General features: G+C 38.2%; 5 protein-coding genes and 1 long non-coding RNA gene across 7 annotated transcripts; 1 reads left to right on the forward strand and 5 right to left on the reverse strand.

The window, feature by feature from the left end:
- Positions 1–2532: 2532 nt before the first annotated feature.
- On the reverse strand, positions 2533–5668 carry LOC103851102 (G-type lectin S-receptor-like serine/threonine-protein kinase SD2-5). Of its 2 annotated transcripts, XM_033279397.1 has the most exons (2): positions 3731–5668; positions 2533–3664 (listed from the first exon to the last, which is right to left on the reverse strand). In XM_033279397.1, the coding sequence occupies exons 1-2, from the start codon at positions 5181–5183 to the stop codon at positions 2739–2741; spliced, it is 2379 nt and encodes a 792-aa protein (XP_033135288.1). In that variant the 5' UTR covers positions 5184–5668; the 3' UTR covers positions 2533–2738. The 2 variants fall into 2 exon arrangements, with proteins under 2 accessions (XP_033135288.1, XP_009126183.2); XM_009127935.3 differs by having other exon boundaries at positions 2533–5668.
- Positions 5669–5914: 246 nt separating this feature from the next.
- LOC103851091 (G-type lectin S-receptor-like serine/threonine-protein kinase SD2-5) lies at positions 5915–10018 on the reverse strand. Its single transcript, XM_033279389.1, has one exon. It carries the CDS (start codon positions 8604–8606, stop codon positions 6108–6110), a length of 2499 nt encoding a protein of 832 aa, XP_033135280.1. The 5' UTR covers positions 8607–10018; the 3' UTR covers positions 5915–6107.
- A 2714-nt stretch (positions 10019–12732) lies between these two features.
- On the reverse strand, positions 12733–15544 carry LOC103851113. Its single transcript, XR_004451415.1, has 7 exons — positions 15447–15544; positions 14884–15336; positions 14548–14659; positions 14439–14469; positions 13990–14354; positions 13441–13618; positions 12733–12967 (listed from the first exon to the last, which is right to left on the reverse strand). It is a non-coding gene; the product is annotated as an uncharacterized LOC103851113 (long non-coding RNA).
- Positions 15545–18712: 3168 nt separating this feature from the next.
- Positions 18713–20441, reverse strand: LOC103851128. The gene is made up of 4 exons (XM_009127963.3): positions 20102–20441; positions 19885–19999; positions 19478–19592; positions 18713–19402 (listed from the first exon to the last, which is right to left on the reverse strand). Exons 1-4 carry the CDS (start codon positions 20200–20202, stop codon positions 18936–18938), a joined length of 798 nt encoding a protein of 265 aa, XP_009126211.1. The 5' UTR covers positions 20203–20441; the 3' UTR covers positions 18713–18935.
- A 304-nt stretch (positions 20442–20745) lies between these two features.
- LOC103851139 (glycosyltransferase BC10) lies at positions 20746–23860 on the forward strand. Its single transcript, XM_009127974.3, has one exon. It carries the CDS (start codon positions 21761–21763, stop codon positions 22919–22921), a length of 1161 nt encoding a protein of 386 aa, XP_009126222.1. The 5' UTR covers positions 20746–21760; the 3' UTR covers positions 22922–23860.
- Positions 23654–26329, reverse strand: LOC103851149 (probable clathrin assembly protein At4g32285). Its single transcript, XM_009127985.3, has 2 exons — positions 26016–26329; positions 23654–25874 (listed from the first exon to the last, which is right to left on the reverse strand). The coding sequence occupies exon 2, from the start codon at positions 25849–25851 to the stop codon at positions 23968–23970; it is 1884 nt and encodes a 627-aa protein (XP_009126233.1). The 5' UTR covers positions 25852–25874; positions 26016–26329; the 3' UTR covers positions 23654–23967.
- Positions 26330–26440: the final 111 nt, after the last annotated feature.

The raw sequence follows: 26440 nt of genomic DNA on the forward strand, positions 1-26440 counted from the left end.
GAATTTTCTTCGTTGGAAGATTCGAGTTCTAGATTCAATCGTAGGCAGTTGAATTCCCTTCTTCGAATCGTAGATCTGTCAGAGATGTTTCGTCGTTTTGAGATTCAGAGCTGTTCTGTTTGAGCGGCTTCTTCTCTAGGTTGGCTTCGCTAAAGGCGGAGCTCCGGCGTGCATGCGCTCTGACTCCGGAGGAAGCTCGTGCCTTCCATTTGTGACGCGTGTTCATTGGGCGCCGGGCGTCCGGACACGTGGTGGTGGAGCTGGCATCTTTCTCGACGGTTTCTCTTTTGGGCTTCGAGGCCCATAAGTTATGCGGTTTAGTGGCCTGTTGTTTGGCCTTTTATGGTTTTTATGTTTGTGTTGTATGTTGGGCTTCGTTCCTTTTTGGGCCCAGTCCCTTAATAAAATTTAGAAGACTTAAAAAAAGAGATGTCAAAACTCCCATTTAATATTTTATTACAACGACTAATCTAATTACCACGTCATCGGTGAAATTACGGTTAATCGGCGGTTTATTTATATTTTAATCGTGGGATTGATGGGGAGAGTGGAGGTTTTATGGAACTAATAGTATTTTCCTAATTTCCACTGTTAAAACTAAAAGATAATTTTAATATTTTTCTTTTTATATACTACAAGTCTATAACTATAAGACATATGCAACTTGGGGAGAAAAAAAAACAAACCATACGCGACTGAAACACTCTTTTTTTTATTTGAAGCGATTTGAGTTAAATTTTAGTCTGTCTAAAACTATATATCAAGATATATAGTGGAAAATCAATAAATATATATATATATATATACATATATATACTAGCTAATATTTTTGTTAAATGAATCTTTAATTTTGAATGGAATGGGTACAATGCAAGCTAATATTTATAGTTTTCAAAGAAAAGGTATGGAATCTGGTGAATAATAGATGGTAAAATCACAAGATCCTCAGGATGTTAAACTATTTAGCTTACTCTTTGAGTCTTTTCACACATATTTTCATAATATTACAGTTTTGGGTAAAATCCACTAATTGAATTTAGATGGGATATTTTAAGAACATATGAGAAGCTTAGGATTTAAGAACTAAAAGGCAGAAGTGGTTGGCCAAAAATAGAAGAAAACATATGTGCGAAACAAGTCCAAATTAAACATATGCTAATAGAAAAAGAAACCCGGATTTTAAGGGGGTTTTGGATATGGTTACTTTTTACATATTGGTTTACATACAAATGAGAAAGAGGTACGTGACCTTCTCCAACATCCATTGGTATTAACAAATAAAAAAAGAACTTCACATTTTCTTAATCAAACAGTATAAACTTTTCGTTAATTATTATACATATTTCAATCTATTTGGGTCGCTTTAATAAGGTGAACCATGCTATTCCCCACACTATTATAACATACTTTACTCTTAAATGGGAACTTTACTCATCCTGTTAATCATCAGAAATATTAAAGCCAGCTCATGGAATCTGCACTATCTGTTATTTAAATGTATACGTTTTAAATATACTTTTCAAAAGTAACAATCAAACTAAAATAAACTTGAAGACGACTTAAGACACATGACCTAACCGGCTCGATATACAACTTGACGACTGTAGAACTACATGTAAATACAAATTGATTGTCTTGTAGACCACCAGTATGATGATACAATTAGATAGATAGTTGCCGCTTTTTTTTTACCAATCAACAATATTCATATTTGGATTGTATAGATAAAGAGAAGTTAATAAATTACAACATTTCCCATTTTATGCAAAATAGTAAAGACCACAAGTGTTCATAACTAAATACATGCACCCACATGTACATTTCTACACACTACCAAAAGCTTGTGGTAGGCCTAGATAATTAATTCAAATTAAAGTTTGTTTTTCTTAAGAAACCAAATGAAATGTGACATTACTTATTTCTTAGACTGAATATGAACTAATAGTTTATTAATACTTACAATATTCCAATTGTTTTCTACCTAAACTATTTACACAAAACTATATATATAGCTTCTACCCATTTGATGAAACTAAATATTCGCTAATAAATAGCTTAGGTAGAAGACAAATGAAATATTGTAAGTAGTAAAAGCAATACTTATTGTAAGATAGTTTATGATGGCTTTAGTGTCTCTTCTAAAATGTGCTGAATAAAACTATCATGTGCTACAGGAAAAAAAAAATTTAAACATTATAACATTTTCCATCTGACCCCAAAACATACTAGTTTGACCCACTCGTGCGCATCATCAAACCGCGAAGCTTCTATCAGCTGAATAGTTTCTAGTTTTGACAACGAGCCTATATTGCAAGTGTTCAGCACTCAGGGATTAACAAACTATAGAGAGTACAAGAACTTTAAGAACCTTGTTTTAAGATTTACATGTCGATCTCCAAGCTTTTATCAAGAATGGGTTTTGTAGTATGCATTGTCAAAAACAAATGGATATTGCCAAGCCTTTACTGCCAAGCATAAATGCCCCAGATAAGGCAATGTACCAGAACTAGAACTATCAAAGTTAAGGCGAAATATAAACAGAACATCCAGAGCTCACATGTTCCATTCTAGATATAATATAACTTTTACATTTCCAAACTTATCGGTTCACCAACAAGTCAACAGATAGAAGAACCTCAAAAACTAAGAGAAACACTTCTTTTCTTTTAAAAATAAGAAAAACACTATTACAACAAAACAACAATATACCAACCGAAAAATACCCAATTATAAGTTTCTTATCTCGGACCGGAGAGCTGGCTATGAGATATTGATGATGAAATTCCACCACCGCCTTCTTCGTTGATCGACCTCAACTCCAACCTCGTGTAATACGGAGGCTGAAGCACAGGGAAAACACCTTCAAGCATCTGAACAACTTTGCTCATGGACGGTCTCAAATGCATATCTTCTTGTATACACCAAAACGCAGTTTTCATCGCCCTTTGAACTCTCTCATCGTTCATCACATCAACACCCTCCCCCTCCTCCATATCCCAATCAACATTCTCTATAAGCAATCCTTCCCGCATCCTCTTAAAAGCATAAGCAGGAAAACTAGCACTCGCTAGTAAAGACTCTTTGTTCTTTCGTCTTCTTATTAACTCTACAAGAACCATTCCGTAGCTGTAAACATCGCTCTTCTCCGAGATGGCGTAGGTTGTTATCCATTCAGGAGCCATATAACCTCTCGTCCCACGCAAAGTTGTGAAGACATGGCTCTGTTCCCGTGTCATGAGCTTAGCGAGTCCAAAGTCAGATACCTTGGCGTTGAAGTCATCGTCTAAGAGGATATTCTGTGGTTTAATATCACAATGGATAATTCTTGCGTCACAATCTTCGTGTAAATAAGCTAAACCTTTCGCTGTTCCGACCGCGATGTTGAATCTTGTGTCCCAATCCAACAGAATATCTCCGTCCCTTCTCTTAAATATCCATCTCTCTAACGAACCTTTCGCTAAGTACTCGTAAACGAGAAGCCTGTGAGCCCCTTCCTCGCAGAATCCTGTGAGATGCACCAAGTTTTGATGATGAATGCTACCGATCGTACTAACCTCGGCTTTGAATTCTTTCTTGCCTTGACCTATTCCTTCGAGCTGCTTCACGGCTATGTGAGAACCATCAGGTAACGTTCCTTTGAAAACTGAACCAAACCCTCCTTGACCTAACTTGACAGAGAAGTTATTCGTCGCTGACTGAAGATCTTTGTAAGAAAATTGGATAGACGTACCAGGTAGAATGTTCACGAAACTATGAGTCGTCTCTTGAGAAGCAAGCAAACGTGCTTTCGTTCTCCTATGAATCCGACAAAACGCGAAGATCAAAAGACAGATGATAAAGATTGCCACAAAGACGATAATAATGACTATATATGGAAAGTGTTTCCCATCGTCATCTCTTTTATTTTCAACTCCCGAATCATTAGTAGCCACCTTGATGTAAGAGATGAAACCAGAACCTCCACTTGCTATGCTTTTAAAGCTACCAATCCAATCAAACAAGAAGCAGTTACCAGAACTGTTCTGGAAGAAAAGACCGAGGCACGAGCAGTTGCTGTTGCAAAACTCTTTACAGCTATCAAGATTAGTGTTGTTGGTGAAAGGAGAAGCAAACCCTAGTGCGAAGTAGTCAACACTATCTCCAGCATTTACAAGTTTCACAGACAATGTTGCATTGTTGTTTGTTTTCTTACAAGGAGAAGTGATCCCGGTTTTGCAATCAGACTGAGCGCTTGACAATCCGGACACACATTGACACACTTTACGAACAGAGCAGAGGTAGTAAGGGCTACAAGGCTCGGGCGTTGCACACTTATCGGTCGGGATTTTAGTGAGAGAATCAGCCGCAAACTCACCACTCCCAAGAATTGTAAAGGAGATCACACCGTTGTTTCCCAAAACAGCGATCCAAGTGGAATTATCATCTCTATTGTGTGAAATCAAAAACTGCCATAACAAAGACTGTTTATCATCAAAGAACATCCACGAGTTTCTGAGTAAAGACGATGAAGTCACTACACCACCGTCTTTGTCAACGATCCTCCCCCTATCATTTCCCATGGACCAGTACACTTGAGGTGTCAAGCTGTTGACAGATAAAAACATATCTCCTGACTTGATCTCGAGAGAATAAGTCATGTTGCTCGAATAAGAAGCATTGCTAGTGAGCTTCATGCCTTGTTTAAATACTTGATTCGTAATCAGAGTATCTGTAGGATGATCGAAGCTCTCCCAGATCGAAGCTCCGTCGTCGCCGGAGACAACCACGAGGTTCCCCGAGTCGCGAAGCTCCATTCTCGAAGCGTTTTTGTTTGCATTGTCCAATCTCCAAACCTCGGATCCTCCTCCTTCTTCTCTGCGGAGGACGATGGCTCCGTTGGCTTGGAACTGGAGCTTGTCGTAGTTCGAGACAGGGGAAGCTCTGTTCGCCGACCAGATAAGTCTCGAACTGGATTTGTGGATGATGCTGAGTGTGAAGAGAGTGACGTCATCTGGTGTGGTTATGAAACCGAAACCAAAGTCTTTGTTGATGGATTCGAGGAAGATACCGCCGTTGCTGATGTAATTCACCTGAGCTCCTTCGAAGCCTGGAGAGATGCTGCCGGTGTAGGGTACACCGGCGTGTAGAGGATGAGGGAAGAATATCAACAGAGATGCTAAGAGGACACTGAAGAACATTCTCATGGCTTCCTGCTTTTCTTGTTTTTTCTTCTTTTGCTTGTTTATGTGGAAAAAACCTCGACACACGTTAGAAAAATCAAACCAAAAATAAGGGGGTGTTAGTGGGGGTGAGATTTATAATGAGTCTTAGAATTTCTAAGTCTAGTGTTATTGGTTTATAGATTCTCTTATTCTCATTAAAATCTATTGTTATTGGTTTGATGATTCTATAACTCTATACAAAATCATTTATTATTCAAAAAGTTTAGATTTTAATGATTCTACAAATCTATTAAAGTAAGTGTTATTGAGAATTGAATTCTTATCATTTTAACTCACAAATTAAGATTTTGAGAATACTACATGTTTACCTTGAATTCTTAGAATCATTACATTACTTTATTTTCATAGATTTTCACAATATACAAAATTCTCTACATCTCTTTCCAAATTTAACAAATCTCTCAACTTTTAAAATCAATAAACTCTATATAAATTTAAGTCCCACTAACACCCCCTAAATGTTTGGATTGTGATTCACGCTGAGAATCGGATAAGGAAAAGAAGAAGAAAAAAACAGTTATTGGTCTTGTTACAAACATTCTAGTCTAGCAAGAAGGTTTCAAAGTGGGAAAGCTTTTAGTTTTAGTGGTCACACGTGAGATACGCGTGACTTATTATGTACCAGTATATACAAGTCTGATCATTAAGCTTGGAAGCTCCTCTCTTCAAAATTGAAATAAAAATAAATAAAATTACAAAAAGTATCTACTATTATCAGTAGAAAATCGATGAGTAGTGCATTTTAATCTATGTATACAAGTCGGAACATTACAAAACTGAAACTGATAAGAGCACTAATGTTTTAAACAGAACAACAATATACATACAAATACATGGTTGTAATGTCATCTAAAAACCTATAAGAAGAAGACACTAATAACTAGGCTATCTCGGACCGGAGAGTCTCACGGCCGATAGATAGTTCTCACTATTACAATCCGACGGTCCAGACGACGTACCACCACCTTCCTCACTGATCGACTTACAAAAGCTCGAGTAAAGCCTCGAGCCCAAAGTGGAAGAAGACGGAGGCTGAACCACATGGAAAACTCCTTCAAGCATCTGAACAACTTTGCTCATCGACGGTCTCAAATGCATATCCTCTTGTATACACCAAAGCGCAGTCTTCATCGCTCTCTGAACTCTCTCATCGTCCACGTCAACGTTCTTCATCTTCCCATCAACAATCTCCAAAAGCTTCCCTTCTTCCATCATCTTGAAAGCATAAGAAGGAAAGTGACACTTCTCCGAGGACTCTGATGGATCATAGTTCTTTCTCCCTCCTATCAGCTCTAGCAACACCATCCCATAGCTGTACACATCGCTCTTCTCCGAGATTGCGTAGTTTGTGATCCACTCAGGTGCCAAATACCCTCTAGTCCCACGCATAGTCGTGAAAACATGACTTTGCTCTCGTGTCATAAGCTTAGCTAGTCCGAAATCAGATACCTTGGCGTTGAAGTTATCATCTAAAAGAATGTTCTCCGGTTTAATATCACAATGGATGATCCTTGCGTCGCAATCCTCATGTAGATAAGCTAAACCTTTCGCTGTTCCGACCGCGATGTTGAACCTTGTGTCCCAATCCAACAGAATATCTCCATCTCTTCTCCTGAATATCCATTTCTCCAACGAACCTTTCGCTAAGAACTCATAAACAAGAAGCCTATGAGCTCCTTCCGCGCAGAACCCCCTAAGCCGCACCAGATGCAGATGATGAATGCTACCGATGATACTAACCTCGGCTCGAAACTCTTTCTTCCCTTGACCTATTCCTTCAAGCTTCTTCACAGCTAAACGTGAGCCATCAGGTAACGTCCCTTCGTAGACCGAACCAAACCCTCCTTGACCTAACTTGATAGAGAAGTTATTCGTCGCTGACTGAAGATCTTTAAACGTAAACCTAATCGGCATCCCCGATAGATTCTCCAAGAAGTTATCCTCCTCTGAGCTATGCTCCTCATCACCGTCCAAAACAGTTTTCGTCCTCGTTCTCCTATGAATCCGAAACGCCACGAAGATCAAACAACCGATGATGAAAACCGTCGCCAAGACGATAATTACTATATAAGGAAAGTGTGTCCCATCACCATCATCACCGTTATCTCCACCTCCTAAACCATTAGTAGCCACCTTGATGAAAGAAACCAAACCAGAACCTCCACTTCCTGAGCTTTTAAAGCTCCCAATCCAATCAAACAAGAAGCAGTCACCAGAGCTGTTCCGAAAGAACAAACCGAGGCACGAGCAGTTAGTGCTGCAGAACTCTTTACAGCTATCGAGACTAACTTTCTTGGAGAACGGAGAAGCAAACCCGAGAGCAAAGTAGTCAACACCGTCTCCAGCATTTACAAGCTCCACAGGAGAAGATGCGTTATTGTCTTTCTTATTATCGCAAGGAGAAGTATCGATCCCGGATTTGCAATCAGACCGAACTCTCGATAAACCGGAGACGCATCCACACACTTTACTCCCAGAGCATGAGTAGTAAGACCCGCAAGGCTCGGGCGTCGAACACTGATCGCTCGGGATTTTAGTCGAGGAATCAGCAGCAGAGACACCGCTCCCAAGATTCGAGAACGAGATCACACCGTTGTTTCCTAGAACCGCGATCCACGTGGCGTTATCATCTTTATTATCCGAATAAACAAACTGCCATAACAAAGACTGTTTCTCATCAAAGAACCTCCACGAGTTCCCGAGGAGAGACGATGACGTCACGACGCCGTTTTTTTCGATGATCCTCCCTCTGTCGTTCCCCATGGACCAGTACGTTTGAGGTGTCGAGCTGTCGACGGATAAAAGCATATCTCCTGATTTGATCTCGAGAGAGTAAGTCATGTTGCTCGAAGACGGGTTGCTAGTGAGCTTCATGTTTTCTTTAAAAGCCTGGTTTGTGATCAGAGTATCTGTTGGATGATCAAAGCTCTCCCAGATCGAAGCTCCGTCGTCGCCGGAGACAACCACGAGGTTCCCCGAGTCGCGAAGCTCCATTCTCGAAGCGTTTTTGTTTGCATTGTCCAATCTCCAAACCTCGGCTTCTCCTCCTTCTTCTCTGCGGAGGACGATGGCTCCGTTGGATTGGAACTGGAGCTTGTCGGAGTTTGAGACAGGGGAAGCTCTGTTCGCGGACCAGATGAGTCTCGAGGTGGGTTTGTGGACGATGCTGAGCGTGAAGAGAGTGACGGAAGCTGGAGTGGTTATGAAGCCGAAGCCGAAGGCGGAGCTGTTGGATTCGAGGAAGATGCCGTTGTTGTTGATGTAGTTCATCTGAGATCCTTCGAAGCCTGGAGAGATGCTGCCGGTGTAGGGTACACCGCCGTGTAGAGGATGAGGGAAGAGAGTCAGACATGTTGTTAAGAAGAATATGAAGAAGCTTCTCATCGCTTTTTGGCTTGCAAGATCGTAGCTAAAGCTTTTTATAAAGATAGAAACTTTTTGTGTGTGGATCAAGTCAATGGATCTGAGAAACAAAACAAGAGAAGATTCTAAAAAGATGCAAAAAGACAAATCTCAGAGCGTTGTCAGGTGAACGGTCTGATTGTTTCTAGATTCATCGCAAACCTCCCCCGAGAAGAAAGATTCAGTGACGGAGAAATAATCAAACAGAGAAACAAGGACTCGCCTTGTTAGAAAGTTTCAAACTTTCCGGCGAGTTTCAGACCGGAATTGGGTAAAGGAACGAGAATTGTTGAAAAGATAAATAGGAAGTCGGATTGTCTTGAAGGGATGGAGAACTCTGGTTTTGTGTGGTTTGCCTATCTGTCTCAGATTCAATGAAGTTTGATAAGAGAGGAAGGCTACAACTGGTTTGAAACAGAGAGAAAGGTTGTAAGAGTGTCTTAATTAAAAAAAATCTGTCTGAGCCGTTTCCTTTAAATCCGTTTCCTATTTATCTTTTCCCTCTTGCGACCGTCACAAACTATTTTGGACAGATCCGACCGCTTGGGTGGGTCTCTCTTTTTAACCAAACATGTTCTTAATTTTTTTCCAGACCCTTTTGACTTTTTGACTTTTCGACTTTTCAGAGAGGACAGAAGGAGGAGACAGGTTTAATTGATTGTGTAATAAAAGGGTTGTGGATAGGTTTGCACCGTACAGATTGCATTTATGTTCGTAAAAGAATTTGCATTTTTACTGAATGGTTGTGGTGGAATGAAGACTATTCTTTTGTTCTTAACGAAAGAACAATCTAAACAACACTTGAGATTGCTTAAAATTGTGTCATGTATGAAATTTGAATTTGGTGTGTAATTGATATTTTGTACTGCAGATGACGGATTGTCTTTTCACCTTGTGATCACTAGTTAAAAGTTACAGGTTACAATTATGTTATTAGTAAATGTAAAATCATACAGAATTCAATATCAAATGAAACCAAAATAAAAATCATGTGTAAGAGCATCTTCGATACAAAACGTTATTTTTTTAAAACAATTAACTGAAGTTGATTTTACTTCAATCAAATCCTATTTGGAGTTAAAAAATGGAGTATATTTATTTTGTTTTTTATTTTATTAAAATGATTTGGGTGTCGAGACATTGTTTTATTCTAAATTATATTTTGGAAAAACTCTTTCTTCTCTTTTAGTCATGGAGAATTCAAAGATGGATCAGCCAACGTCAAAACGTGTTTTCGTGTGGTTGTTTGAATACACATCTAATTCGTCTTTTTCTTTGCCGTAAAAAAAGGAAACTATGTTTTAACTTTGTCAACAAATAACACCTAAACTTACTTTTTCCAATAAAAATAAATAACACCTAACCTTACTAAGTCTTCCCACGAAATATTAAAAACAGTATCACTCACAAAAACGTAGAGATTACGAAGGAAAAAAAAACTATGAACTGGGTTGGAAAAGAACACGAAGAGGGACGTGGGGAAGTGTGAAAAAATAGATTGAGGTGTTTGTTTGATTGTTAAGGTAAGACTGAGTACGGAAGCCACAGCTGTCAGTATACCGAACTCCCCGTGTACTTTCTTACTTTCCATCAATCCAATGTTCCGGTAAATATCAAAATCCCCAACATACCCCTGGATGATGAAATGGACCAAAACCAAATTACTCCTTTTTCACTAGACGTGGTGTTTGGTTTGACTTCATGGTTACAATCTTTAAAGCAGATTCATCAGCCCTTCTTTTTCAACGGCCGAACGTTATTCCTGAATCCAGCAGTATGATTCACACTATTCTCAATGTCAATTTTCAATTTTTCATTACTTAATTGTTTGGCGACACAGGATATACCTAATCGATATGTTGTAACCTCCCCCTACCATTTAAAATTCTCGGTGATTTATCGTTGTTGCCACTCTGTAAACCAAGTCAATCATGTGAAAACTTTAACATGTAATTAGTTTTTTATGGTTATATACTAGAGTAGCTAGATAAATATTGAGACAACTCTTGATTCCACAGATCCTCCGGAGGGGCACAAATATAATAAGAGCAAAGTTTTCATTAAAACGTTACATCATATTAATTGCTCAAATGAAATGTAGTTGGGGAGTTAGCTTTGGTTTTAATGACCGGCAATCATCTACTCCCATTTATATCCCCAAGTTATAAATTATTCTGAAATGAGTTGGCGAATCGCCAAGCGTATTATACATCCATAGTATTTCATATTCATACTACTGAAAAATGAAAAGCATTAAATTATAAACATAAATTATTGGAAAATAATAAACAGCTACGCAATAGTAATGGATCATATCATCATAGTGATACAGTTCGATGTGGCCTAAACAGTGACAGCACCATAGGTGTTTAACTAAACCTTAAATGCAACTTCCTCAAACATGCATCTTCCATTATTATATATACTAGAGGTTTGTCGGCGCTACGCGCCGGTTTTCTACTATTATTTAGTTATTTTGATACATAATTTAAATATATGATTTGGTTGTTAACATGAAGTTTATGTTGCTTTATAAATTTTGAAAAATAATTCATGGTATCTTAGAAAACAATCTTTTTATCAAAGACATGAAGATATATATTAATCTGACTATCCTGTCAGCATAATTGATGTTAAGATGATTGCTAAAGAAATAAAAGTCTAAATATATACATGATAAGTTATTAAAAAGTTACTTAAAAATATTTTTACTTTTGTATTAAATATGTTATATTTGAAAGACTGTAATAATCAGATATATTTTTATATTTAAAAGAAGATACACATCACACATCGACAACGGACAGCTACATTTCAGTTATTTTGAAAATGTGATCGAGAGGAATGCATTAGAATCGATGGAAAAATATAAAGCATATTTTGCTTCTTAACTTGGGAAACTTAGTTTTTACAAAACATGATGAATGGTCTAATATGCAAAAATATGATGTATATTTTGCATATACCATTGGCAGAACTTGTAATTTATTACAATAAAAAAGAAATTTTTATTTTTTCCGAGATGGGGATATGATTATTTAATATTTCTGAGATGGTGGCCATCTAAAAAGCCGATGGCAGCCAGACCATTTACAAAAAAAAATTGGAAGAGAGACAAAAAAGAAACGTACATTGCTTCCTTGTGTTCTATCAACACCAGGGATAAAGTAACTGCACAAGACTACATTTTTTGGTGGTGGTTGTTGTGATAAGCAAGGAAAAATAGTGATCTTTAAATTGAGGAGAGGGCTTGAGAAATTACTATACATTGCATATTATAAGCTCCTGGCTGGTTAACCCTAAATTTAGGAAGTAAAGTAACAGAAAAGCATTTGTTTCCACTCACTTTCACAGTTCAACAGTTTCAAATGTAACCACCATTTAAAGACCAGTCAATGATTTAAGTGCTATTTAGTTACTCTTATATCATGACCGAAGATTCTTGTGTGTGTGTATGTGCGCTTGATACAGTCATAGAGTAATAAAGGTTGTATATACCTGAGTACTTCGGTTGATGGAAGAATAAAACTTTGTATACTTTTTACTGTCTAATATGAGTCAGAGAAGATCATTAGAACATAAAGTTTTGAGAAAAGAAATGGCAAAACAAACAAATCCAATTTCTTTTTTTAATCAATCAAATCTTAAGATTATTGTGTGTACGCAAATAGTGAGAGCTGGTTTTTAATCTCCGCAATTTGAGACTGATATACAGCAGCTTGTCTATGAGGTTGTGATAGCCTTGGTACGTTAGTTTAGATGAAATACTATTGCAACCTGAGAATCTAAAAGACCAAATAAAAAGGTACTTGAAGTACTTATTTTCATCATAAGTGCCAGAGCCTCCGACCCACATGCTTAAGAATTTGGAAAAGAGTACATTTAACTTTCATCAACACTTATCATTGCAACAGCATTGTCAAAGCCACCACAGTAGTTAGGAGCAGAGAATATAATAGCAAGCTGTCAATCAGGAAAAAAGTCATAACCATCCTCTACAACCTGTGTGAGAAAAGAAGAAAAAAAGATTAGATAACAACTTACAAATTCCGCAACTTGTTTAGTGAAAAAGAAACATGAACATTGTGTAGTAGACTGGCCTGTTGAGCATTACAGATGAGATCCATATCGTTTTTATTAGAAACTCAGCGACCTTTTCAGGTCCAAACGTGTAAAAGACTCCACGGTGGTCCATTCATCCACCAGACTTTGACATCTTTGCTTGATCAGATCAAAAGCAGAGCTAATCAGAGGGTGGAACATCAGTAGGTAGCTTAATGTTTGTAATCTGTTCCACCGTTATCAAATCAGGAGAAAGGAATGCATGCATAATATCTTATCACCTGGAAAAATACCATTACAAACCCGTGTGACTTTAAAAGATCAAACAAAAGCAGTCTTTCAAGCGCTATGATTCTCAGTTAGTCCTTGCAAAACAATAGTTTAAGCTCATTAAACTTTTCACGATGTATCACTCAAAACTTAGAGCAATTCCAGTGATCTTTGTGAGTTCTTTTTAACTTCTATATGTTTTGAGATGATCTGCGCAATCAGATTTGATTGATTAAATATATCTACCTCTCTTAGCTACTCCACAAATCCATCCAAAAAACCTTTAATTTTAGTTTGCCCTTGTCTATAACTTGACAAAACACACAATCACATTCTGGCCAGAACCTATTCACGTTTCACAAAAACTACTCAAGACAGGTAAAAAAAAAAACTTTTTTTGGGGGAGATGATCTAAGAGAAAACACTTACAAAGTCTGAGAACTCAGATCCCAAAACAAAACACACAGAAAAAAAAATTGATTACCGTCGATCTTGATGGGAGGTTAGGTTGTGGTGAATCATGTGAAATATAATTGTGACGATGTTATCCCTTCTCCTTCGTCTGTCATTGCCGTCCACCACATTTCAGCTCCGCACTGAAATGACCCGATCAGCAAAGTCCCTTCCATCTCTCTGATGGACTCGTGGATGGCCCTGGCAATCTGCGAAGGTGATAAACCCAAATCCACGTGAACGACCAGTATCTCTTTCGAGCATGATCTATACACATTACACCACAAAAGCTGATTCCCAAACTGAGCAGAAGGGCAGTAGTAAGATAACACGAATGCAAAATCTGAAAATTCATCCTAATTTGTTCTAAGTTTACTGTACAACACTAACTCTGCCTTTTGTCAAGTAAAATTTTCACTCAGTTTCTACATCAGAGCATAACACATTAGAGATCCCTGAAACTTAAGCAGCTTCTAGGCAAGTATGCAATCCAAAGCAGAAGTATAAGACAACACTAAAACTTTGCTCAGTCCTAAATGTCAACGAACCTAGCAAATTTTGCAGAGTTAATAATACTAACATATTACTTTCAGAAGGCATAAAGTAAGCAAATTTGGAGACATGAGACTAATTTGCAGAATTCGCATGATGAGATAAGAGAATATCATGGGTTGAACGATGGCCACAACCAAATCTTCAGGGTTGGATCGCATATCTTTAATTTTCTCTTCTGTCTCACTTCTTCCTCGGGTCCACCAAGTTAGTTTTCCAGATGTAGAAGAAAATTTTTGTGGTCACATATCACTCTGCTCTATCTCATGCCACTACTCAACTTTAAGTATTTGTAACTCAAATAACAGAAGCGGGAAAATCCAACTGTAACACCAAATCCTCCTGGTATTGCAAATTCAGTGGGATATCTGAAGCCACATTTGAGGATAAACTCTGTCAAAAATTAGTCAATGGACCCCATTAGAGGCTTTCTAAATGACCAAAACTGCTCAGCACTAAGCAGAGTTGTACACCAACATCAATTGTGGCTATGAACTCCAAAAAACTCCTGCAATCGTGTAAAATAAATTCATATAAATAGCTAGGCATTTCGTATTGAGTAAGGAATATAGAGCTCTAATTTTACCTTTGCAGATTCCTGTTGGATGTAGGTGTATATTTCTCTAATAGTCATTGTCTCAGCCTTAGTTACCACCGCCACATTAACCCGCTCAACAATTTCTAGGTTAGAACCCAGTCTGAGACAATTTACAAAACATTAGCCTGTTAGAGTCACTGGACTGAGATTACATTTGAGTATCACTTTAAATTGTCAAACATAATGCCTAGACAACAACCAGTTGAAATAATCGTTGATTGGTTGGACATAATAGTCCATATTTGGCATATCATAAAAAATAACACAAAGTGGAGATCAGTAAACTTCATTTACATTAATAGACACTAAGAGAAGAGACCAAACCTGCAACTGTAGGTGTGGCCAATACATCGACTTCAGGGTTAACATCGGTTTCAGGAGAGGCCTCCCTCAAAGGCTAATCAGTGAGAACAACGGGCTTCTCCGCATCCACACCTTGAGGATCAGAGGATCTCAGCTCCGGCTCTCCATATTCCGATCCAGAATCCGAACCGGGTCCTTGGTTTTCGATTGGAACCTCACTCGATGATTGAAGACCCTGCCGGTTCCGCCACCGCAGACGCCTAGGTCATCCAAAATCACGCTGTGGAGATGACGTAATAGACCAGAATTAACCAGAATTTTCTCATGATGTTATAAAAAATTAACATCGCATATCATCGTCAACCCATAATCCGGGCCTAGATGATTCTCTACGATACTTAAAAATTCTCTAGCTACTTGAAACGTTTCATCATACGTTTAAGCTTAAATCCAACCCATTGTACTATCTTCCACCTGTAAGGTATATGATATGTTATCAAAATCAGATTCAAAACCAAACAAACAAAAAATCAAAAGCAGATTCAAAATACGAACGTGATAACAAAGCAATCAAACAATCTCACATATTCAATAGCAGAATCGTTCTTGTCCTGAGATCGCTTTTGAAGGGCATGGAGATGACGCCGAGAATGAAGAAGAACGGAAACGACAATTAAGCAAATTTATTAACTTTGAAACGAAGCCCATTCAAAAAAAATGAAGCCCAACCCGAAAATAAGAAGCTGTGATTGGAGGAATATTTATGATGACGTGGCATAGCTGAGAGTTGAGATTATCTCCCTTTTAGTATTGTATTGATATATACACAATTATGTATGTCTACTGGATATGTACTATTGTCATCTGCATTTATATTTATATCCATTATCAATATATGTCATAGCTTCATGGTCCATCTTCTTCTAGAAGTCCTTTATTTCCAGTTGTATAGGTTATTTTACTTATGAGCTCTATCTTTATAATGTTTTATTTTTCTCTCTTAGAGATTTCAAATGTACATATGTGGAATTACTTTCTCGATGATATGTTGATATATAACTTATATGCATCCTATAACTTATTGAATTTAATATAGTAAATAGATAACGTCAGTATGAGTATGATAACATAACAAATTAAAAACCGATGTCTAATTAATGCTAACTATAACTCTCAAAGCAAAAATGTTTTAAATGTTCGTAAAAGATATTACGTTTATGAAATAAGCGAGACTTTGTTATATTTCAGGTTCGTAAAGTAAGAATATGTGAACACAGAGCTACTTTATGAAAATGGAGATTAATTTGTCTTATTACATAAATCAAAGAGTCTGGGTTCACATATTTTATTGAGAAAAAGACTAGGATAGCATCAAACTAAGTTTTTGTTCCCAAAGTAGCACTCAAGGATCAAAGTCACAAAAATAGGTTTCATTAAAGAGGTAATATACATTTATACCCCTTGGGTTAACTAATCCAAACCTTAGAGTTTAGAGTTAAGGGGTGGGGTTTTGGAATTAGGGTTTAAAATTTTATAAAAAATAAATACTAAAAAAAAAAATAAAAATTTTAAAAACAGTTTCAAAAAATATTTTTAAATTATAAAAAGAAAATTTGAAAAAAAATAAAAAAAAAGTTTCAGAAAAAAAATTTCAAAGAAAAATTATAAAAATTTCGAATCTAAAAACATATAATCTGAAACTATAAAAAAAAATATTTTATTTTTATTTTATTTATTTTTTATTTTTGTTTGTTTATTTAATTTTAAACCAAGGGTATTAGAGATATTTTATCCTTTAATGAATGTCATTTTTGTGACTTTTCTCCTTCTAGTGCTATTTTTGAGACATAAACTTCAAAAGGTACTATTATTGACAATTGCCCTATTTTATTTGCCTTTCCACATAAAAAGAATAAGAATGCTTTTTCACGTTTGAATATGGTTCCGGATACTATATTATCATTTGTTAACCAGGCAATTAGGCGGTTTGTAAGAAACTAAATCTTGTTCGTGGTACGTCAACGTGACATATCGCTCGCTTCATTGTTAGTATTTTCTTTCTTTCTTATAGACAACTCATAAGATATTATATCACCATATCTTTACGTATTCTAAAACATGTTTTAATTCCAACATGTTTGATTCCGCCTATTCTTTTTCAAACAGACAATTTTATATTCTTGTTGTTTTGTGATTATTGTCGATCTATTTTAAAAAAAAAGTTTTATGACAAAGGTATGCATAGAGAACTAGAAGTTGATATTTTTTATCAAGACTAAAGTCAAAACTCAAAAGCAATATATTTTTTGGGGTCAACAATTTTAATATCAAAGCAGTGAAAATTGTATGGTCTGATGGTCTCATTAGTGGTTAAAAATATCTGCGTTTTAGGTACTCCAGGGTGTAATCCTATGGCACCCGCGGATGTAAAAAACACACACACACAAGAATCGTATATGTTGTTTAATAAACAATAAAAACGTAGCTCTTTCATGCGTACATATGTCTCATGTATCTAAATATCTATCATATGTTTACATATCATGATTTTAGAGATGCATACAATAATACGTATGTAGGCATGTGCGTTAACAAGAATAAGCAAATCTTATCTTAACAAATCACGTATAAAACATATAATTTTTATCTTGCATATCGGTATAGTTCGTCATGTCTCTTCCACTACAATCATACGAATGATCACATTTGAGATCATCATGAACGTGGTAGCCGTCAACGTACAACTGAGATTTCTCTCTGCTTTTTCTTTTATAAACTAGTACTATAATACATATATAATTGATCAATAATGGATCGCTTAATTCCAAGAAAAATACTATTTAAATTCAAAAGAACCGGTCATTTCTTGTCAAACCAATACGTAGAGAGTCAATTGGTCACCAATTTGAGTAATTTAAAACCACTTGGATCAACTTTTAGGTAAGACATAAATTATAATGGACAAGGTTATCTATATAATAATGAACAAGGTTGGGCAATGAGAAAGAAAAGCCTCACTCAAAATCCAATGAGAAATTACCTTTGTGAGGAGATTAGTAGATTACAAAAAGCTTAGCATTTTTTTAATCTTATTTTCCATTTTTTTAATATTAATGGACTGCTTTGCTGATATAAAGAAGTCTTGAGATCAAAGATTCGTATTAGGTAAACTGGTAAAGTTTAAAATTAACGAGGTCTTCCATGCTGTCAATAGTTTAGTTGAATTATGCTTCTGAAATTGAAATCTGTCAAATGGTTTACAACAAGGGAAATATATTGCCTCTATGTTATAATAATGTACAAGTGCATCTGTAAAATCAAAATATACACTCGTATAGATTTGGTTGTTGAGACATTTTTCTGCATGTAATAATTTTGTTTTTGGATTCATATTCGAGTATGCATGTAGTACTGCATGAGCTTTCTTTTAGTGTGTGACTCTCAACTCAACTCAAATTAATTTAATTTTATGTTATAGTCTAACCGTAACACCCAACGTAACACACAACATCACATAAGGTAGATCTGTTACATGAAAGCATTAACGTATGCATGGGCATCAAATAGTGATGTTTTTAGTTTTCTACCAGTATCACTAGAATAATTAGCATATGCATGGTCATGTATGATGCAACGTAAAAACAAGTAGGCCCAAGAGAGTGGAGGGACTAATAAATGGGCAACGCTGAGTTCAATATAAAAACAACTAAGTGGCCCATAAAAGCCCGTATCACAAAAGTTAGCGTTGGTTAGCAAGCTCCTATCACAACTATTTTCATAAAATCTTGTGATTGATAGGTCTTGCGAATATCTTGTGTAACTACTATCTATTGTGAAGGTACAGATGTAGTAGACTCGATGTTTTTCGAAATCATGCTATTAAAAGTACATGAAGTTTGATGATACAAGTCAAGATTAATGAACTGACAAAAAGAAGACGAAGATTACTCTGTTTCCATCATTATCTCTCTCTCCATTTACATATCTAAAGACACCTAAAACCTACAGAGGAACTAAAATAGGTAACTAAGAGACATCCTCTAATACAAGACTCGCTATCTTACTCTCAATTTTCAGCTTTTGTTGCTGTTGTTACAGCTGCTTATCTTACTCCGTTTTTGACTAGGAGTTTTGATATCTCCAAGAGGCCCTAAGCGCAGAGATAGATCACACCCATCAAAGGTAGTAGTGCCCTTTGTTGCATCAGCGGCAATCACAGGTTTGCTGCTCTTGTTCGACTTGTACGAGTCAGTGACATTGCTAGATCTTGGCAAAGAAGGAACCCTGAATGAATAACACAAAGGGTAGCTTGAGTACTTGGAGACAGAACATCTCTCGACCCGCTTCTCTTGAACGTCGCTGTGAAAACTCATAACCTGAAGATTCTTCGGACAAAAGTTGTTCTGTTTCATGAAGGCTTGGTATTGCGGAGACAAAATGGTCTCCAACTTAGTTGAGTCTTGGCTAAGATAACATCTGGGGTTTATGTTCCGTTGGCTTCTTGAAGCTCTCCTAGGCGTGCAACCCAAATGCAAAGCAGCTACAGAAACAAAAAGAACAAGACTAAGAAGAAGAATCAAGAGAAGTGTAATAGTTCGGATTGTATACGGTATACCTTCAATACAAGGCTGAAGAAACTCCCCTGTTTCAGTGGTCTCATCAAGTCGGATTATGGTGTTAATGGCGTCGTTTGTACGGTCTAAAAGGGTATTCATGTCCATATACTCAGCCTAAAGATGAAATCCACAAATAGTAAAATCAAATATATATTCAAGATTTTAACTAACTTTGACACTTTATTTACAAATCTATTAATCAAGTACAGATACAGTGACATGAGTTCCAATGCTCATTATGAGATGGAGCAGAACATCACAAGTAACACTGTGTCTATCTCACTGTTCAATGAACTACTTCTCTGTTTCACAATAACTGAAGCAAGATTACTGTTGAGAAACAGTCTTTTAAATTTCGAAATTAATTTTTTTTTTGGGAGAATTAAAATGTAATAAAGAAAAGAACCTCAGAATTGGCTTTGGAGTACATGATTTCTTCAGCTCTCAAGACAACAACAGGGAGCTTCTCTTGCCATTCAGTGTTCTTCTTGGTGGATTGGCTGTGAATCTCACAAACAATCCTACAAAAAAAAGTTTCATATAACAATTGAGCTAAAAGAAAGACACATGCACACCTCTACACACACTGATACAGAGAGAGAGAGAAAGAGAGAGGAGATGACCTGAAAATCTCTTGGATGAGCAAACCCCTCATGGGTTGGTGTCTGTCACTATGCCAAACTCTTCTGATGCATTCGTACGGTCTTGGCCCTGGCCTCGGCATCTTCTTTCCCACCACTTTCTCTTAAGTTCCTATGAGAGAGAAAGAAAGAGAGAGAGAAAAGACAAAGTCAGATTGTTTTGCTTCCCCTCCTTTCACTACTCAACTCAATAATATCAGTGTGGGAGAGAGAGAGTGTGTCTTGTCAGTTGGTCCGGTCCGGTTCGTTCCGGTTTACTCCACTTTTTTACGATTTTCATGGTCCGGCCTACCCTATAGTCTATTCTCTATACTCTGTAGGGTTGCAGTCCAATAAATTATTTTTAGATTATCCCTTTTCCAGAGATAATAAAACAAGAGCGTTCACCAACTACAGTTTATGTTGATAACCAAACATTGACCATAACTTAGTTCTACATATGTATCTACATTTGCACTAATACTTAAATGTAAAGCTTTATTTCAAAGGTATGCGTGATTGGGAAGACTAAAACAGTAGATGCCCAAAACGTTTTAATTCACTATATTATTGCGTTTGAGATTTTTATGCTATTGTAAGACATTTTACGTCTTTATGGAAATTTAATCCTTAACATATCGCTTTCATTCTTGAATATGATGCAATACATTTTGAAGCTTTCGCTATAATTGCTTTCTCAAGGAAAAATAAACTAAAAAGAGTAAACAGTACATACCCATAAAGAAACTTTACAAGTTTTATTGTTTGGTTGAAGTAAAAAGCATTGCTTTCGTACCACCTCGAACCTTTCGCTTATAGTTTAATCTCTGACACTGAAACAACTCACGATGACGACAAAAGATGTAAAATTTCTGAATTGACAACCACAAAACAAAATAAGATCTCCTAGCTGACCAAAATATAAATATAGCTCAGTAAATATTCATTGAAGACCCAAACTGAAACCACTCACGTCACCGTTATTGGAAGCAAGGCCCAAAAAGTCAGATTCTAAGGCCCAATATGATGCATGCCGGGCACGTGGATACACAGTAAAAGCTCTGTTGCGTTCGACATGAAAATGTTTCCTAAAAGATGGATCGATTCCATTACGAAAAACCATGCAGCCACGTGATGTTATTTAGAGGCTACTAACCAACGGTTTCTATCGTACCACGTGTAATACCATGAACATAATCGACTATTTTAATTGTTGCCTTTAACTCTAATCAACGAATAAGCTCGTATACAACCACTCTGTTGGTCTATGATTTAGTTAGATTATATAACAAACTGACAAGACAAAGTACAAGAATAATCATATAGTATACGTACTATTGATGTCGACCAAACATAATTACATATTCTATTTTCGGAACAAATTAAGAGAAATGTTGGCAAACGAAAAACTAAGAACGTTATGTAAAAACATATTAAATGAGAGATTCGAAAACATTAATATTTTCTTTATATAGTTGTGAATTCCAAATATGAAATGCCATTGAATTAAATTGAATTGAATATTTCCTTAACTTGCACTCAATACTAAATATAATTTCTTGATGTAAGATATATGTCGATGAATATACACAAGGTTACACCAAATCCCACTATCTCACTCTAGAAAATTAAAAAAAAATACGATTTGATCGCTCTAACAGAATGAAAGTAACGGCTGGTTTTAATTCTCCGACAAGAGATATGCCGTCTCCGACATTGTTTCCTCTCTTCTGCGTTTTGTTTCTCTGCTTTCCAGTTGCTGTCATCTTCACAGTCCAGCGAGAAATCACCGCCGCAGTTTCGCCGGAGCTTGGCTTCCACTCACGAAATCTACACGCTTCTACTCCGGCGGTTCGATTTCGTCAGCAGATTCCTAAAGACGACGAACAGCTTCTCCGACTCGCTTCCCGGGTCAACCCGAACCAGCCTTCTCCCGGGTCGATCCGGAAGCTGGCTTTCATGTATCTAACAACGGCGCCTCTACCGTTCGCGCCTCTGTGGGAAGCCTTCTTCAACGGAAGCTCCGATGAGCTCTACAACGTCTACGTTCACGCAGACCCGACCCGAGAGTATGACCCGCCGTTCACCGGCGTGTTTGAGAATCGAGTCATTCACTCGAAGCCCTCTGAACGGAACACACCCACTCTCGCTTCAGCCGCGCGTCGGCTAATAGCTCACGCGCTTCTCGACGATCCACAGAACTACATGTTTGCTCTCTTCTCGCCTTCCTGCGTACCAATTCACTCCTTTGACTTCACTTACAAGACGTTGGTCTTGTCTCGCAAGAGCTTCATCGAGATACTTAAAGACGAGCCGTTACAGTTCGAAAGATGGGCCGCGAGAGGGCCCATCGCGATGCTGCCGGAGGTGAGGTTTGATGACTTTCGGATTGGGTCTCAGTTTTGGGTTTTAAAAAGGAAGCACGCGCATGTGGTGGCGCGTGATCGACTTATCTGGGAGAAGTTTAATAAGACATGTTTCTGGGAAGGCTCGTGCTTTCCCGAAGAAAGTTACTTTCCGACACTTCTTAATATGAAGGACCCGCGCGGGTGTGTCCCAGCTACGCTCACGCACGTGGACTGGACCATTAACGAAGAGGGCCACCCGAGAATGTATGAGCTGGAGGAAGTGGTGCCTGAGCTGATAGTTAGGTTGAGGAACACTAGACCGAGATACGGTGAGGATGGAATCAACGGTTCGGATTGGACAGTTGGGAGGAGTGATACGTTTCTGTTTGCTAGGAAGTTTTCTCCTGATGCTCTGGAGCTGTTAATGGGTATGGCTAGAACCGTGTTGTTTAATGACTCGGCATGTGGTGCGTGAATGGTTCTCTGATGGCTTTGTTGTAAATTTAGATGTAGTTTTAGTTCTTTTGTTTTGGTCAAGAAGTAGAAAAAAATAATTGTAATCTAATGGGTAGCTGGGACAAAAGAACCCAGTCTATCATTATCCAAGGGGCTTGTTGAGTTAGACGTCAAAGCTCATCCTCATAAATTCGCAACTGAAGTTAAGCATCAGCAAATCAATTTACCTCAGTCACTGACCAATGTAATGGGAAGAAAATGAATATATATATATATATATATATGCATGCCAAAGTTCCTCAAAATCTTGGGTTAGTCTACATCTCAAATGGATATTAAGCAATTTACTAATTTTTAATCTTCAGTTCAAGAGATTTTACAAGTTAGAGAATCAAATACAGGACCAGGAGAGGTACACGAACTATCTATGTTTCATGTTCTGCATTGGCTTCTTATTCTGTTATAAGGAGCAAGTGGTAATACAGTTTTATCTATGATTTAGAACACATAAGTTGGTTTTTTTATTGAAATGGTGGCGCCAATTTGTTGTCTAGTGGCTTTAGTTGCTGATTCATTTTAATATTTAGATTATATTTATTTTCCTTGGTTTCATTCACCATTGAAAAAGAGTGGTTTATTTAGCAGGAAACTGATATGAAGTATGCTATAGCCTGTTTGGTTACAGGCGAAACATGAAATAGCAACAAACAAGCTTAGTCACCTGATATTTTAACATAAACAGATTTTATCACACAGAATATAAAATAATTACATTTACCGATCGCTACTCGCTTGCTTCACCCAACTCAAACCAAAGGGGGCAAAGATAACCAGGCGATCTCAGAAGAATTCAATGTTTTACAATAGGTATACAAGTTCAAGAAAAAAAAGGTTTAAATGACATTATTAATCAAACTCAAAAGATAAACAGTCTCAGAAGTTCAAGCAAACTCATAACCAGGAAGATACAAGAAGCAACCGGATTATAACACAAGAAAACATGAGATACCATCTGTGTATTGGTCGAAAAATATTATATATTTATGTAAATAAAATGAACAAAGCTCAGTAAGGGTTGTTGTAGTAATACCCCATCGGCGGCGGTCCCATCCCATTAACCGGTGGCATCCCATAAGGCATTCCGTTCGGGGCAGGACTCATCTTAGCCAAACTAGCTTGACCTCTCATCCCTTCTTGCTGATACTGCTGCCATAACTGCTGCTCCTGAGTCAACAGATGCTGCTTTTTGTCCATCTCAGCCATTTGCACATACGAAGGAGGCGGGATGGTCAGTGAAGCAGCGAAAGGGTCTTGGTTCACTTTCTGAACGGTTCCATCAGGTGCAGGGAGTGCTAGTATATGGCTGTTGGTCTTACTCGGTAAAGGTAGCGCCACGCTGCTTGAACTTCCACCGGTTAACTCCGAGGTGCTCACGTGTTGTCTAACAGCTCCTTGATCGTACATACCGTTGAGCAGCAACGGGTCTAAACCACCGCCCATCGCGGCTTTCTGATGCTCTAGGTTGCTAGCTGTCTCGACCAACGCAAGCTCCCAATCAGCCTTACCTTGCTCCGCAGCTGGATTCTGCCAAGCTGATGTCACCTCGCTGTTATCAGAAGAGAACGCTTCCCATTTTCCGTTACTACTAGCAGGACCGGCGAAAAGAGCAAGAGCAAACTTGTTCCCTTGGTCATCAACACTAACACCATCCTCCCTCAAGTCAACTAGATCATTAGTTACTTGCGGTTGCTCCGGCTTCACCTCTGGCTTTGGCGGCGGAGGTGGAGGCGGAGTGTAGTTCTCCGGAGGAGGAAGAGCTTTGATCTCATTCATATCAACCTCCGCCTCCTCCTCAGGAGCCGGAGCAGGAGGAGCTTCAATCTCCTTCCGCTCCGGACTCTTCCCCCTCTTAGCTCTATCCCTCACAAACTCCTCAAGCGTCTCCAACAACTTACTAGTAATCCTCTGCACCTCAGGATACTCAGAAGATCTCGCCACACCTGTATCCTTACACCAATGGTAAAAAGCAATGAGCTCATCAATCTGTTTCGCCGCGCTAGCGTAAGCATCAAACGCCTTAACACAATCCGTATACTCCATCTCAAAAAACTTATCAAGCAGAACCGCCAACACTTCGCAAATATCAGCATAAAGCCTGAAACTCTCTTTCACAATGGGATACATAGCAACCAATATCATCCTGCTGCTTTTAGCTAAACCGGTGGGACGAGAGGATAAGAACCGATCAAGAAGCCTCTGCAAATGCCCCATCTTCCCAAAAATCTTCTCTGGAGGCATGTCTCTTAACGGAGTAACAGTAACAACATCTCTCCCTCCTCCACCAATCTCATTCACATCTCCGAAAGAGCGTGACCTTTTCGGCATACCGTAACCGTTCTCGTAATCATAACCTCTCTGAGGAGGAGGAGATCGAAAATCATCATTACTCTGGTGACTACTACTACTCCCGTTCTTCCCTTTCCTCTCGAACAAAGCTAACTCGAGCCTCTGGTCCAAGTAGCTAGCATACGTCCTCACGAAAGCAGAGTGGTCCCAGGAGCTGGAGTGCGCCTCGTCGCGGAAGTCAGACATGTTGAGGATCCTCGTGCCTCGCCTCGTCGCGTAGAGGATCTCCTCCTGGAAGAGCGGGTCGCCGTCGTTGAGGAGGCGGTGGACTAGCATTAAGGCCTTGAGCGCGACGATCCAGTCGCGAGTTTTGCCTAAACGGCGAGCGACGGAGGTGACGCAGGCGTGGACGTAGCCGCGGGAGAGGGAGGTGAGGCTGAGGATCTCGCGGATGTACTTCTCGGTGGACTGGTCGTCGTCGTGGCTTGTGGCTTTGACGATGGCGACTTCCAGATCTGGAGCTATGTTGCTGGCGACTTTGGCTATGCTGATGCTCGTCTGGTCCTTCACCACGCCGATCGCTTTGCGTATGCTCAACGCCATGGTGGTTTTGGTTTGAGTCAACTCTTCGGAAAGAAAACAAAAAATTAAGTAAACAGAAAAAAAAAAAAAACAGAGCAAGTTCGTTGAGAGATTGAAGGGAGATTCCGAGTTTAATCAGCGAAGATCGTTACGATTTTGGTGGAAATATTCTTTAGAAAAATTACCTTTCTTTCGCTAGATCTGAGGGAGGGAGAGAGAGAGATTGGTGGGGGAAGGTGTTACTCCGGCGCTGGATCTGAGATCTATGAGGAAGGTGAAGAAGAAGATCTCATATTACGACTTATTTGGCGGTGTGACAGATCCATCGAACGAGTCTAAGATGAAGTGGCTTGGGTTTAGACAGAGGGAGAGGATTTAAAGAGAGTTTTGAGTTGAAGATGACGTGGATTGATTAAAGCCGTTGATTTAAAGGAGATGCGATATTTTTGTAACCGGAACTAACGGAGCCGTTTTGTCTGAGTCTTGAGACTCTCTGGTCTGAACACTGTTATTTTTTTTTGTGAAAAGCAATGTCAACGTTTTGTAGGAGTTTTTATAAGTGTTTACAGCTGTGTTTATAGTTTCTTTTACTAGATGATTTTCTTTATAT

This window comes from Brassica rapa, chromosome A01 (genome assembly GCF_000309985.2).
Source record: "Brassica rapa cultivar Chiifu-401-42 chromosome A01, CAAS_Brap_v3.01, whole genome shotgun sequence".
In the NCBI taxonomy this organism is placed as follows: domain Eukaryota; kingdom Viridiplantae; phylum Streptophyta; class Magnoliopsida; order Brassicales; family Brassicaceae; genus Brassica; species Brassica rapa.